Below are 16080 nucleotides of genomic sequence, written 5' to 3'. Positions count from 1 at the left end.
ATTATTATTATTATTATTATTATTATTATTATTAAGGGTCTGTTAGGCCGAGTCAGGTCTTTTTAGAATGATACTGATTTGATGGCGCTGGTCGGGGGTTGGTAAATTATACTGATTTGATAGAATTGGGGGTTGGTAAATTATACTGATTTGATGGCTGGTCGGCGTTGGTCTACTTTATGTTGGTAAGTTGGTAAATTATACTGATTTGATGGCGCTGGTCGGGGTTGGTAAATTATACTGATTTGATGGCGCTGGTCGGGGTTGGTAAATTATACTGATTTGATGGCGCTGGTCGGGGTTGGTAAATTATACTGATTTGATGGCGCTGGTCGGGGTTGGTAAATTATACTGATTTGATGGCGCTGGTCGGGGTTGGTAAATTATACTGATTTGATGGCGCTGGTCGGGGTTGGTAAATTATACTGATTTGATGGCGCTGGTCGGGGTTGGTAAATTATACTGATTTGATGGCGCTGGTCGGGGTTGGTAAATTATACTGATTTGATGGCGCTGGTCGGGGTTGGTAAATTATACTGATTTGATGGCGCTGGTCGGGGTTGGTAAATTATACTGATTTGATGGCGCTGGTCGGGGTTGGTAAATTATACTGATTTGATGGCGCTGGTCGGGGTTGGTAAATTATACTGATTTGATGGCGCTGGTCGGGGTTGGTAAATTATACTGATTTGATGGCGCTGGTCGGGGTTGGTAAATTATACTGATTTGATGGCGCTGGTCGGGGTTGGTAAATTATACTGATTTGATGGCGCTGGTCGGGGTTGGTAAATTATACTGATTTGATGGCGCTGGTCGGGGTTGGTAAATTATACTGATTTGATGGCGCTGGTCGGGGTTGGTAAATTATACTGATTTGATGGCGCTGGTCGGGGTTGGTAAATTATACTGATTTGATGGCGCTGGTCGGGGTTGGTAAATTATACTGATTTGATGGCGCTGGTCGGGGTTGGTAAATTATACTGATTTGATGGCGCTGGTCGGGGTTGGTAAATTATACTGATTTGATGGCGCTGGTCGGGGTTGGTAAATTATACTGATTTGATGGCGCTGGTCGGGGTTGGTAAATTATACTGATTTGATGGCGCTGGTCGGGGTTGGTAAATTATACTGATTTGATGGCGCTGGTCGGGGTTTGATTGGTCGGGGTTGGTAAATTATACTGATTTGATGGCGCTGGTCGGGGGTTGGTAAATTATACTGATTTGATGGCGCTGGTCGGCGGTTGGTAAGACTGGGTTTTATGTGGGATAGAGGTGCTCTGGGGCATGTTTGGAGGAGCTGAAGTATGTTGGAACAGAAATGAGCAGAGGTGTGGCAGACACAGGAAGAGGCGTGGCAGACACAAGGAGAGGTGCGGCATGGCCCCCTCGTTGGTAGACTTTGCCCCTTACGCTGACACCGTGGAAATTACGTCTGCAGGGAGATCCCAGCAGAGATAGGAACATAGAACCTCTACCACCACCACCACCACCACCACCACACACACAGTGTCTGCAAGCCTGCCTGCCTGCCTCACTGCCTCCCTCCCTCCCTCCCTCCCTCACTCACTCACTCACTCACTCACTCACTCACTCACTCACTCACTCACTCACTCACTCACTCACTCACTCACTCACTCAGTCTCAGTCACGTACACACAGAGGGCGATCAGGATAATAAAAAGCACTCAGTAACACAAACAAAGGAAAAAGTGTCGCAAGTGCAAATGTTACTGGATAAAACCCACCACTGTCTCTTATTCATCATCTCTGCAGCGTTTAACTGGAGTATTTTTCCTCAACAGTAGCGGATGGAAATTTTATTTTCCCTTCACTAGAGAATCTTCAGTAATTCAATAAGCAAGGAAGTAAAATGCGGAATTCTTTCCTGTTTTCGCAGCCCTGACCTTTGGTTCCAACAACTTGGCTGAAATGTGATAAGCGCTACTTGTCATCGCTAGGCACTGTGCTTTTGCAATGTGATAAGCACTTCTTGTCATCGATAGGCAACAGTGCTTTTGCTTTTCTGCCCAGCTGAAGGACACAGCTGCAAACCCTGATAGCAGTGGCACAATAACAGCTGATCGACTGTCAGCAGCTGGGCACAGCCCAACGTGCCTACTGAACCCAGTACAGCACAGTCCAACATGCTAAACCCATCAACACGCAGTCCAACATGCTAAACCCGTCAACACAAAGCCCAACATGCTAAACCAGTCAACACATCAACACACAGCCCAGCATGGGAAACTCGTCAACACACCAACACACAGCCCAACATGCTAAACCCATCAACACGCAGCCCAACATGGTAAACCCATCAACACACAGTCCAACATGCTAAACCCGTCGACATATCAACACGCCACCAAACATGGTAAACCCATCAACACGCAGCCCAACATGCTAAACCCATCAACACGCAGCCCAACATGCTAAACCCATCAACACGCAGTGTTGCAAGATTCCTAGGCTTAGCAAAATCATAGTCTTTGACTAGTGACTTAAAAACTTGATGACTTGTCTTTTGATGTGAGAGAGTCTGAGACTCTAGTCTTTAAAAAAAATCGAAATATTTCCAAAGTCCTTCAGTGTAAGGAGGACTTTAGTCGCACAGTGACTCACTGTCGGACTCGAGCTCTGAGACTTGTGAACCTGTATTTCATGCAATTACTATCTAAATGCATGCACTATGTGCTGGCAACGCACAGATCAAAAATGCATTGGCCATGGCAACAAGTCCACGCAGAGTTGTGCCTTTTATCATTACTTTAGGTCACAATAACTTCGTGCACAGTGGAAATAAGCGAACAGCTACATGCAAGGTGTGTGGCACCAGGATAAATAATGCCGGTCCAACAACGTTGAATTTCATCAGGCATCTCAAAACGCACCCAAATAGGTCAGTCACTTGTTAATGGGAAAGCGACATTAAGTGTTGTGGCGATCTGCCTGTTCTCAGCATTAGCACATCATGTGGCCAGCTGTAAAGATGCAGACTTGGGTTACTATTTCACCAGGTCCGAGGGCTAGAGGGATATGTTAAGTAGCAGAAGACTACACAATGTCCTAAGTTGGAGACCCAATGTAAATTCTAGATATAAACAAAATTAAGCTAGCTCCTGTGCAACTCACCACTCGGTGAGTTGCACAGTTTTGAAAACGAAACGAACGTTAAGGGTTGTTTTAGGACATGTTTGAGTAGCCTACAGTATACCTGTTTGCCTCCACTCTGAGAAGTCAAAGGCGATTTAAAACGAGTCAGAAAAGTCGAGACCGGACCAATCATCAAAGTTTCGGTGTCCACCACTCTAGTTCATCCAAAACAAACCAGAAAAGTGCTAAATACCGGAATTTTCCTTTAATATAGACATGTACATGCACCTCCACAGAGACCTGTGGCCACACAAACATACGCACACCCGCACATACACGTTGACACATTCTTTCACCCTCTCACTCTCCCTTTCTGACACACATATGCTCTCTCTCTCTCTCACACTCACACGCTCTCACACTCTCTCTTTCACCCTCTCACTCCCTTTCTGACACACATATTCTCTCTCTCTCTCTCTCTCTCTCTCTCTCACATATGCTCTCTCTCACACGCCCTCACACTCTCTCTTTCACCCTCTCTCTCTCCCTCTCTGACACACATATGCTCTCTCTCTGACACACACACGTTCACACTCTTTTTCTCGATCATTCAGATTCATTCTCTTTCTCTCTCTCTGACACACATATATATTCTCTCTCTCTCTCTCTCTCTGACATCTGACATACATACTGCGGCACACATACTCTCACTGTCACATTCTCTCATTCACTATCTTTCATTCTCTCTGACACATGCAGATACACACCCTCACACCTAAGGGTTTCCCAACGCGCGAGTAGAAACTGTCTCCAGACCCCTTCGGTGTCTCCCCTGTGTAATAGGCTAGACCTACTATTTGATCAAAAGGATTTTCAAATCCAACTCTATCTAACTGCCTTTTCAATATATGTAACCAGCAACTATGTGCCTGAAGTTAGGCTATCTGACATTTTGAATATCTAATATAGACTAATTGCCTTCTTTCAACTCTTGCCCCACGCCTGAATTCATGTACAGTGTTTTTATACAACAATTGGGTTCTATGGAACTATTTATTTGTTTCTGATTGGCCGAGAGACGTTCCATGAGTTGGAATATCCCTGGACATTTCAACTCAGACTCAGCACAGCTAATAATAAATCACTCCGCGATACAATGCGAAGATTTGACACCCAGCTCTCCACTATTTCAAGCAATGGGTTACTCCTTAGCAAACCATCACGAAACAGTGCTTCACCACATCTGTGGATTAAGCCACACAGTCAACTCAATGTAAGTAAGATAAACGAGGATGCTAATTGTTCTTAGCATTGCCAGCATTGTGTATAATATGATTGTCACTTGGAGGAGACTTGTAGATGACTAACGTTAGCATAATTAGCTAACCGCTGCTAATGTGCTAGCATAGTCACGTCAGGCTGTGCACAGTAGTGTAACATTTATTCACTATACATTAATAAAGTTGAGTGGTTCTGCAATGTAGTCTGTTTCCGTTTTTTTGCAGTACCATGTCCCTTACATGACATGGCCCAGTGTCCTTGTAACATGCATGCAGCAAACCTAGATATGAATGTGATTTCAACATTTCTTTCAAGAAGACATGTAAACCACAAAAAGACCGTAGCGAAAGGGGTCTGGAATGTTGGTTACCTAGTAACCAAGACGCTGTCTATTGAAAAAGGAACTATTTTTTGATGCGTAAGAACGATGTCGAAATTAACATTTTTAAACAATAATGGGGTGTTTTCAGATTATTTAGTTTGTGGTAGAATTGTTGTATAAAAGCAATATAGCACTCGTGATCGTGGGATTAGTCATGGATATTCCCACGGCTGTTGTTGCCTGCTTATTTTTCTGGGTAAAAAAAAAACACCATACACACAGTGGAAAATAGTTATAGGAATGTATTAGTTTTGTGTGTTTTTCAGACAATGGGACCTGGTGACCTTCTCAAAGTAAAGGGTAACACTAAAGCAAAGGGCTATATTAAGATTTTTGGAGGAAAAGATCAGGCAGTCTGCCGAGAGACCTGCCCCAATAGGCGGCATTGGACCATTAAACCCCACAATGATCCAAAACATACAGCCAAACAAGGCAAGAAATAGACAACATTCATCAATCAACATTTTAGAGTGGCCCAGCCAGAGTCCAGACCTCAATCTGTCATGAAAGCGAGCACACGGTCAGTCATGGCAAGTAATCTTTCCTGCCTAAAAACCTGCATTGCTGCTAAAAACAGATGCAGTCTAGAATCATTGTGGACACATGGAGAGGCTTGGTAGATTTTATTAGAACCATTTTGAGAGCTGTGATTGCAAATAAATATGTTTCCATTGATTATTTTAAAAGGGTATGAATAATTGTGGACACTTAAAATGTTGAAAATGCTTTTTTTTCGTGACTCCATACTTGTACCACATTGTCTCGCAACCTTTTGGCACAGAGGTGGGCAAACTGTGGCCCGCGGGCCGCATCCGGCCCGTCAAGCACTTTCATCCGGCCCGCCGAGCATGTCATTTGGTTGTCAGGCTGCTCGCTATTTTTTTTTCCTGCGATAGAGATGACGTTGGTTGCTTTACTGCAAACTGCTTTTCACTCTCCTTGGAGAACGTTTACAATGTCAAAACATTATGTTAAAAAAGAGATGATAGGCCTATGTTAGGCTACCTTCTTTGCAGCAGATCTAACGTGAACATTATGCGATCCATTTAATTGGGAACGCGTCTCACGCTCACGAGAGGGAGAGAGCGGCAGGTTCCAGCTGGCTTGTCATTGTTGGTAATTGATATCTCCTTATCAGAAACGTTTAAAAGGAAATCATAAAGGCAACAGTAGTTCGCACTACTGACCATTTAAAAACTGTGAGGGGGCACAGCCATAGGTACAGCACTAGCCATAGCGGAACAGTAGCCATAGGTACAGCACTAGCCGTAGGTACAGCACTAGCCATAGCGGAACAGTAGCCATAGGTACAGCACTAGCCATAGCGGAACAGTAGCCATAGGTACAGCACTAGCCGTAGGTACAGCACTAGCCGTAGGTACAGCACTAGCCGTAGGTACAGCACTAGCCGTAGGTACAGCACTAGCCATAGCGGAACAGTAGCCATAGGTACAGCACTAGCCGTAGGTACAGCACTAGCCATAGCGGAACAGTAGCCATAGGTACAGCACTAGCCATAGCGGAACAGTAGCCATAGGTACAGCACTAGCCATAGCGGAACAGTAGCCATAGGTACAGCACTAGCCATAGCGGAACAGTAGCCATAGGTACAGCACTAGCCATAGCGGAACAGTAGCCATAGGTACAGCACTAGCCATAGCGGAACAGTAGCCATAGGTACAGCACTAGCCGTAGGTACAGCACTAGCCGTAGGTACAGCACTAGCCGTAGGTACAGCACTAGCCATAGCGGAACAGTAGCCATAGGAACAGCACTAGCCGTAGGTACAGCACTAGCCGTAGGTACAGCACTAGCCGTAGGTACAGCACTAGCCGTAGGTACAGCACTAGCCGTAGGTACAGCACTAGCCATAGCGGAACAGTAGCCATAGGTACAGCACTAGCCATAGCGGAACAGTAGCCATAGGTACAGCACTAGCCATAGCGAACAGTAGCCATAGGTACAGCACTAGCCATAGCGGAACAGTAGCCATAGGTACAGCACTAGCCATAGCGGAACAGTAGCCATAGGTACAGCACTAGCCATAGCGAACAGTAGCCATAGGTACAACACTAGCCATAAAGCGGAACAGTAGCCATAGATTTACCAGCACTAGCCCGTGGGTACAGCACTAATATACATAAGCGGAACAGTAGCCATAGGAACAGCACTAGCCGTGGGTACAAGCACTAACCGTAGATGCGTGAGATTACAGTACTCATAAGCCCGAGGCCCGACCAGGGGTGAAGCGAGGTACAGCACTAGCCATAGCGGAACAGTAGCCATAGGAACAGCACTAAAGAGGGTACAGCACCACCAGGAAGGCAATGGAGGTACAGTACTCATAGCTGAGCGGGTAGGGTGGGCGATATGGACAAAAAATATCTTTTTTTTTTTTGTGATTTTGACGATAACGATAATTAGTCGATATCCTTTAAAAAATTGTTTTTGTTAAAGTCTGAGTTACTTTACAGCTCATTATTTATGAATAGCATCATTACAATAATGACCCATAACCTAACCTGTGACTTTTTAACCAAATCAACCAATGCATTGTCACTCTGACACATTTCCAATTCTGCCCCCACTTGTGTGTGTGGCAATGACATGGTCTAGCCAGCTACATTAGAGAAGATGAATAGGCCTAACAGTTTCCCAAGAGAAAGTCTGAAGCTGAAGTTCCTTCCTTTCAAACCTTTACATAGGATTCACTGTAAAACTAAGAGCAGACCAACAGAGTAGCCTACATCTCAGTTATTTCCTTCTATGTTTTGTTTTAGAGCAATCACGTAGGCTAGCATTCCAAGTTACAGAATAGAAACTAATGCGTTAGCTTATGGCTAATGTATATGAGAAATCCTATAGAAATGCTAACGGTTAGCATAATCGGTACGTAGATATTTAGAGCGAACTTCAGTCCATTTACAAAAGAGTTACATGAGAATAGTTATTTGTTTACAACTGACTATTGTTAGGAAGAGGTGGCCTGGCAACAAGCTCGAACTAAGTCTAGGGAAATTAGATGTGCTGCCCAGACCAGAGTCCCTAACCTAAGTGTGTGCAATGGTGGGGCAGTCAGTGTGTACGAACTAATAGGAGATGAAATGCAAGAGGACACCAGCTTACCTCCAAGTCCTGGACCAGCCCGCGCATTGCCTTCTCTAGGCGACCAGCCCATACGTAATTCCTACTTCCAAGAATGTTCATAGAAGAATGTGGGGAAAACCCCAACACAGAAGCAAAACAACAAATATGTGTCCAAACACAACATATATATCCAGTGGGAGAAAGGGAACACTCCTCAAAAGGGTCCAGGGCGGAAACCATGAGGTGCTGGTAGGCCCCAAGCAGGCCTTTCCTCATGCCAAACGGAGTTCCCTCCATTAAAGCCGCTTCATGGCTTTTATAGCTAGCTCACAGCTACCAGGTCAAAGAAACAAACTGGTGCCCCCTTGTGGATGAGATGTGTTTGTGAAAGTGTGCTGTCTCACAAAGTGCAAATCACAGGCAGCACATCGTAACACTATTAAAATACTACAGTATACTAAATATGTTTTCTCTCCATATAATACCGTGTAGGAAAAAACGTGACTGTCTCATTAATGCTACTTGAACAGAAGTAGCCGCAAGTAGGCTATTCTCGCTGCACAAAATAAACATTAGGCTGCGTGGGACAACGTTGTGACCCACTAGTGACCCACTAGTAATTTAAATACTCGATAATGTCAATTTGCACATCGTTAAAACAACAATCACGATATTATCGCAGGCGATGTATATCGCCCACCCCTACGGAGCGGGCAGAAGATCATTGAGACATAAACGTGAATTAAAACGTTTAAAAACGTTAAAGCGACAGCGCACAATTTATAACAGCTTCAAATTAGCAGTATTTTTTAAACAAATTTTATATTTTAAATAGTATATTTTAAACAAATACTTTTGATACTAAATTATAGGCTACAAAAAAGTGTATTTTTTGTATTTGTGTGTTGTGCGGCCCGCCGGCCAATTTTCAAAACCCAATGTGGCCCTTGAGCCAAAAAGTTTGCCCACCCCTGTTTTGGCATGTGCCAGTGACATTTTCAGTCAGAACAAACTTATTGATGCAGAGAACATCAACAGGGGTTTACACTTAGAGATCATCAACAGGGGTTTACACTTAGAGAACATCAACAGGGGTTTACACTTAGAGAATCCTTTTGCTCTTAACTGTACATATGTACTCGTACTCTGTTTGTGTCTGTCTGTCTGAATCTGCCCTGTGCGTGTGTGTCTCTGTGCGTGTGTGTGTGTGTGTGTGTGTGCGTGTGTGCGTGTGTCTCTGTGCGTGTGTGTGTGTGTTTGTGTGTCTCTGTGTGTGTGTGTGTGTGTGTTTCCCCCGTAGGACTCCCCTCTGTTTGAGCTGCTGCAGCAGGCTGGAGAGGAGGGTCGCCTGGAGACCGCTGAGCCCCCCGCCTCCCTACACCAGCCCCCCCAGCACAGCCACACCGCTGCCGACCTGTACGTACACACACCACACAACACCACACAACACCACACAACACCACACAACACCACACAACACTTATCCCAGCATTGACCTGTGAGTGTGTACTCAGGCTCACGCACACACACTTACGCTCACGCACACACACACACACTTATCCCCAGCACTGACCTGTGAGCGTGTGTACACACACACACACACACACACAGACAGGCAGGCCTGCCACAGTCCTGTAATGCTGGTTTTCCACGGAGTGGTATCAGCTCATCTGACCTCGACTCTACTGGCGTTTTTGCTTTTCTGGTACCTGGTGCTATTTTGATATCGCCTCCATGGAGGGTCCTAACGAGCTGAGGCCATACCAAAAGGCCACGTGAACATATTGTATGTTGTTGATTGGGCGCTATTGTCATTGTTCAGGGTCCTAACGAGCTGTAGCCCGGCATTTTAAAAAGACGTACTTACTGTCTGTGTTAGCACTATTCTCTCACTTACTGGAATATGGCAAGTCAGGAATTGATAGCAGAAATGACGTGACCGTTGTCAGCACAGTGATCTAACACACTTGTGGGGGGAAGTGTACTGAGCGATGGGGGATGTGCTGCTGGCTGATGAAGCGGAACATTGTACTGTACATAAGGAATTGAGTAGTACGTGATGAAATATGCAGAAGTATGCATCATCAATCTACCTAGGAAATGTGTAAGTTCTTTACATGGAAGACCGTTGGTCAGGTCTTCTCTGTTCTTTACATGGAAGACCGTTGGTCAGGTCCTCTCTGTTTTTGTTCAAAGTCCAACTGTACTGTCCAGACCATAGAAGGAGAGTCCAGCAGAATGAACGTTTTTGGCTGTTTTGGTGGCTTTGCTTAGGCAATGTTTTAGGTGCAGGTGTAGTCCCAGGAGCCAAATTGTGAGTTGACTGTATCGCTATACTCCTGGTGTGCCATGAGATGCCTTTTCCTTCTAAATGAGAGAAAAGGGTTTGGGCAACTCTGCTGCAGGTAGGATACTGGTTGCCATAGGGTACTAGTTGCCGTAGGATACTGGTTGCCGTAGGATACTGGTTACCATAGGGTATTGGCTGCCTTCAGACTGGATTCCATTCCGTCTGTTTACTTTGTTGTCATGCTAACTACAGCCATTTCAGATGCACACAGAAGTTAGAGCTGTGCAATTTATAGTGTTAATTTTGTCACCTATTTTTAATTTAGTCTTAGTCTTGTGACGAAATGTCCTTTTTAGTCTGTCATATTTAGTCATTCAAATATCATTTTTGTTAGTCAAGTTTTAGTCGACTAAAAGTCTCGTCATTGTAGTCTAGTTTTAGTCAAAAGAAAACTAAAGGTATCTTAGTCTTAGTCAGTTTTAGTCAACACATTTTAGTCTTTTTTTTTTTATAACAAATTATTTCTGATTACCATTTGAGTCAAATAGTGTTTCACACATCTCAATTTTCAACAATATTGTGTGTCCACAGGGCTACTCGCCTGTTATAATTACTCATTCTGATTTTTTTTGTCAGTCAGTATGTTTACATGCACAGGTAAGTCGAGCTACAGTTATAGCTCGGCTGGGATTTGACCATAGACAGTAAAAAAGATTTGACTGGACCACTGTCATATTCGTGTTTCTCAAAGTGTGGTCGGGAATCACTGGTGGTCCTAAGCTATCCCAAGTGTTCATGAGCAGGCGTGGGTAAAATATAATATAGATGAGTTGTTTGCAATATTGAACCAACTTGTATGTAAAAAAACAGTTCTGCAACACTGTCTATGTAAGATATGCCAGTTTAAATCATACAGTATGAATCCACACAATAAGCAAAGTGCAAAGACAATAAGCAAGGTGGTTCAGTGAGTCAGGCCTATAGTGTAGACTAATTATAGGCTACTGTTGAAGTAGGTCTAATCTTTTTTTTTTTTTTTTTTTAGCTAGGGTTAGTTAAGTGGTCCTGAAACTGAAAAAGTTTGAGAAACACTGTCGTGAGACCAAAGTATTAATGTTTTACTCCTATAAGCTAGATGGCTTATATGCTACCAAACACAACACATTCCCGAAACAGACTCTCCATCTTAGCCATAGCTAACTTGCTAGCGAACTTTCCATATTAGATAGATAGATCGATAGATAGATACTTTATTGATCCTCAAGGGGAAATTCAAGGGTCTCAGTAGCATACAGACATAACACACAACATGCACTTACAGCAGAAATGGTAAACATAAGTATAAACATATAACTAAACTCCACTGTACAATAAGACAGTAGAAGATAAAACAGACAAGAAAACTAACAATACTAAATACACTATATAAGTTAAATTAAGAAAGTCCAATGTGCTTGAGGGTGATCAAGCATAAGACGCTTGTAGTGACAGGGCCAGGACTGGTGAGGTGCTAAAAGGAGTGAGTGTCATGGTGAAGGTGCAAAAAGTAGTCCAACATTAGTCCATGGTGAAGGTGCAAAAAGTAGTCCAACATTAGTCCAACTGTGCAACAGTGCAAGAGTAAGGTCTAGAGACCAGCATAAATAATATAGACAAATAGGAGAGTAGTGTAATGTAGACGAGGAAAAATAAAAAACTATTTCAGTGCAAGAACAGGTTGAGGTAATAGGGTTATAGCCATTCATTCATTCAGTATTGTATCAGAAGCCTGACCGCAGCCATTGATCATGTGTGCTAATATAGCATGAAAAACAGTGTAGCAGTAAAACAGTAGTGAAAACATTAGGCTGTGTACAATAGTAAAGCAGTAGTGGGCAGTCAGTACTCAAAAAACATGGACATGGAGAGGGGTGAAGAGGCAGACCGACTAAGCAGAGAAGTCTATCTCTCCTCTTCCCTTTAGTGAGGCATTGAACAGTTCAATGGCCCTGGGGACAAATTACTTCCTCAGCCTTTCAGTTGTGCATGGCAGTGAGCGAAGACTCCAGCTGATCAAGCTCTTTTGCTTTTTGATAGTGCTGTAGAGCGGATGACATTCATTGTCCAAGATGTTGATCAGTTTGTTTAGGGTCCTTTTGTCAGATATTGAAGTGATGCACTCCAGTTCAGCTCCCACTACAGAGCCAGCCTTCCTTACCAGCCTGTCAAGTCGCCCAGCATCCTTCTTCTTTGTGCTTCCTCCCTAGCATACCACTGCATAGAAGAAGGCGCTGGCCACAACAGACTGGTAGAACATCCTGAGGAGCTTGCTGCACCCATTGAAGGACCGCAGCCTCCTCAGGAAGTACAGCCTGCTCTGTCCTTTCTTGTAGAGTGCATCAGTGTTGGCTGACCAGTCCAGTTTATTGTCCAGGTGGAGACCCAGATACTTGTAGGTGCTTACCACCTCCACATTGACCCCATCAATGGAGACTGGTAGCAGAGCGGGCTTAGGCCTAGCCCACACGTACCAAACCGATCTTTTTTTCCTCCGTCTTCCCTGGAACCGTATCAAGAATATTTGCGTCCAAACGGATCCATCTCAACACGACTCAACACGTTACTTCATATCCCAGGCCTATAGGTGGCACTGTTTCTTTACAGAAATTGACCAAATCTTGCGCTGTAGGCTATCAGAGCCCATCTACGGAGGCTATACAAACAGACAGAATAGGCTATGACGAAATGGCTAGTGCAAGGAAACCAGAATTGTTTGTGTGGACTTATCGTGAACTGTGAACTGTAGTCAACTGTAAAACTAATACACTTAATTTTTACGGTTTGTGAAGGGTGCAGTCCCGTCCTTTATTTGGCTAACGCAGGTAAAAATAATCTCCTTTACTTTCTTTGGTTATAGGATAGTCCGCGATTCACATTAGTTTTGGTTATCACCGTAAGTGCAAAGGCTAGGCGTACCCAAGTTCTAGGCCATTCCGTTGCCACATTTATAATATTGCTATAATACTTGTTAGTAACAGTCGATACTTTTGCAAATCTTCCATTCGCATTTAGCTTAACATGAGTTCTAAGCGTCTTTGTATGCTCATATCTGACTTCACTATGAATGCATTTATTTATGTTGTAAGACATGTAAAATAAATTAATGACACCGGCACTACGCACAAATTAATGCAAACTTACACTGCACTTCCCTAATAACTTAAGTTCTCTCGCGTCACTGACAGTAGCTAGAATGCATAAAAAAACACCGGGAAAAACAGTGTTCAGTCCATCAAGTCATAAGCTATCGGCGCAGTGCAGCATCAGTTGTGATATTTATCCTACGGAGTGTAATCGTAGGTAATGTCATGTATGAAAACTAGTATTGTTAGGCAATACTATAAGTGTCAAGTCCAGGGCAGCTAAGGTGTGGCGATGACATCATCGATACGCAAGTAGGATGTGCGGTTTCGCTGTCCCAACGAATTCAAACGGGCTACGGTTTCAGATTTTTCCACTCTGGGACCAGGTTTCAAAAAAGTGCGGTTTCGGGCAGTGCGTTTACAGGATTCGTTTGGACGCTCGGCCAAGACGAAGCAAAACCTCTGCGTTTAACCCAAAAAGCGTCTCTGTGTGGACAGGCCCTTAGACCTTCGGAAATCCACCACCATCTCCTTGGTCTTTGAAGTGTTAAGTTGAAAGTGATGATTGAGTTTGCACCACTGCACAAAGTCCTCCACCAGGCTCCTGTACTCCTCGTCTTGCTCGTCCCTGATACACCCCACAATTGCAGTATCATCAGAAAACTTCTCCATGTGGCATGACTTGGTGTTGTAGCAGAAGTCAGATGTGTACAGGGTGAACAGGACTGGAGAGAGCACAGTTCCCTGTGGCGCTCCGGTGCTGCTGATCACAGTGTCAGAGAGGCAGTTCTTCAGTCTGACGAACTGTGGTCGCTCGGTCAGGTAATCTGTAATCCAGGTTACCAGGTGAGCGTCCACACCCATCTGCAAGAGCTTGTCTCCCAGTCTTAGGGGATGGATGGTGTTAAAAGCACTTGAGAAATCAAAGAACATGATTCTTACAGCACTTTTCCCCTTGTCTAGGTGAGAATGTGTCCTGTGTAGAAGATAAGTGATGGCATCGTCCACGCCCACTTTCTCCTGGTATGCAAACTGTAAAGGGTCTAGTGCATGCATGCACCTGGGGTCTGAGCATATCTAAGACCAGCCGCTCCATTGTTTTCATCACATGTGATGTTAGAGCGACAGGCCTGAAGTCATTAAGCTCGCTGGGGTGTGGTTTCTTGGGAACGGGGGTGAGACATGATGTCTTCCACAATGTTGGAACTTGTCTGAGACGTAGACTCCAGTTGAAGATGTGCTTCAGTGGCTCCCCCAGTTCAGCAGCACAGGCCTTGAGCAGCCTTGGACACAGTCTGTCAGGCCCGGCTGCCTTACGAGGATGGAGTTTTCTTAAAAGATAACTTACTTGGTCCGCTGAAATGATGGGGGGGATGGGGGGGGGGGGGTTAGGGGTGCTTCTGTGAGGGTTGTCGTGTGGCTAGAGACTGATGGCCATTGGCTGAAGCCATTGTTGCCGCACTGCTCGTGGTCACCATGTGGGGGAGAGGTGCAATAGCCTGATCAGCAGTGATGATGGAGGGGGGAAGGGAGGGGAAGGGGGCAGCATCTGAGGTCTGTGTGTCTGATGGCTGTTGACTGAGGTCAACTTACTTAGCTTACTTGCTAGCAATCTTTGCATCATCAGTCTACTTGGTCACTAGTTAAATAGTTGACATTACATGATGAACATTTTCGTATGGACATTCTGGGGATGTTCATTTGTATGAGAGAAGCTTCAACTTCTGGGTATGTAGCATTGTGGCATAAAGCTTAGGTAGTTAGCTTGCTAACTCTGGCAGAAATCTCCAGTGTTCTTGTTCCATTTAGTTTCGTGTTGCAGCCACAGGGTTGCAGCAACAGCACGTAGACTAGCCTACAGGAAAGCTGTTGCGTATGAACTCATTCGGAATATTTTAAAAACGTAACAGCTAGATATTCTGTCTTCTCATTTTGTAGACGAAAATTAAGAGAGATTTTATCTTAGTTTTATTTCATGCAAAACATTTTAGTCTCGTCTTTTTTCTTCAAGTCAACAATAATGCATCTTAAGATGGTCTTAGTCAGTGTTTCAGGACATTACTGCCGTCTCGTCATCGTCTCGTCTTAGTCATGAAAAAAAAGATCGTTGACGAACATATTTCCTCTCGTCTCGTCTGACGAAATTAACACTAGCAATTAATCAGATTTCAATTTCAATGTCAAATTTGGCTCCAAACAATCACAAAAATAGTATAATCGAGAAAAAAACATCATTTTTTTTCCGTTAAGGAATAGGGTTTTTGGAAAAACATACAATTTGAGCTCATACAACGCACTGATTCACGCTGCTTCTTTAAGACCCATACTCCACGCACCCCTCCCCTCAGGGTAGAGGCCACTCAAGCAGGCTTGCATGTGTGTGTGCTCCTGCAGCCGGTAGCCTCATGAACCACGCCGAAAATGTAACTAGCGCGTGCTCTAATAAATTTGTTACCATCACTGTCAATCGAGGTAACCAAATTACTCATAGAACTTATGGCAAGTTGGCTAATCTAACATTAGAACACGCCTGCTTTTTTAAATTAGCACGTTACAGCTTGTCTATTAGCTTCTACTAATGCACGAGGATAACATTAGGCAAACGCCAGGATAACATTAGGCAAACGCGAGGATAACATTAGACGAATGCTACCATTAGATCACTAATACTGATTGTTTGCTTCTTCAGTCCCAATGGATTACATATTTTCTAAGACCCAGGGGAGACCCTCATGAATAATCGGTAATCGTGATTTACAATTTTGACCAAAATAATCATGATTTTTGCCACAATCCAGCAGCCCTAACAGAAGTGCTATAGGT

General features: G+C 44.1%; 1 protein-coding gene across 1 annotated transcript in view; it reads left to right on the top strand.

Moving 5' to 3' along the window:
• rb1 (retinoblastoma 1) overlaps nt 1-16080 on the top strand; it is a 66801-nt gene that overhangs the window by 34668 nt on the left and 16053 nt on the right. Inside the window, exon 18 of the mRNA XM_048267818.1 lies at nt 9146-9261. Within this exon, the coding sequence (XP_048123775.1) occupies nt 9146-9261 (116 nt within the window). The remainder of the gene's footprint in view (nt 1-9145; nt 9262-16080) is intronic.

The sequence above is a fragment of the Alosa alosa genome, chromosome 2 (assembly GCF_017589495.1).
Source record: "Alosa alosa isolate M-15738 ecotype Scorff River chromosome 2, AALO_Geno_1.1, whole genome shotgun sequence".
Taxonomy (NCBI): Eukaryota; Metazoa; Chordata; class Actinopteri; order Clupeiformes; family Clupeidae; genus Alosa; species Alosa alosa.
Note: the sequence above shows the minus strand (reverse complement) of the source record. Positions and strands in the feature narration are given on the sequence as shown.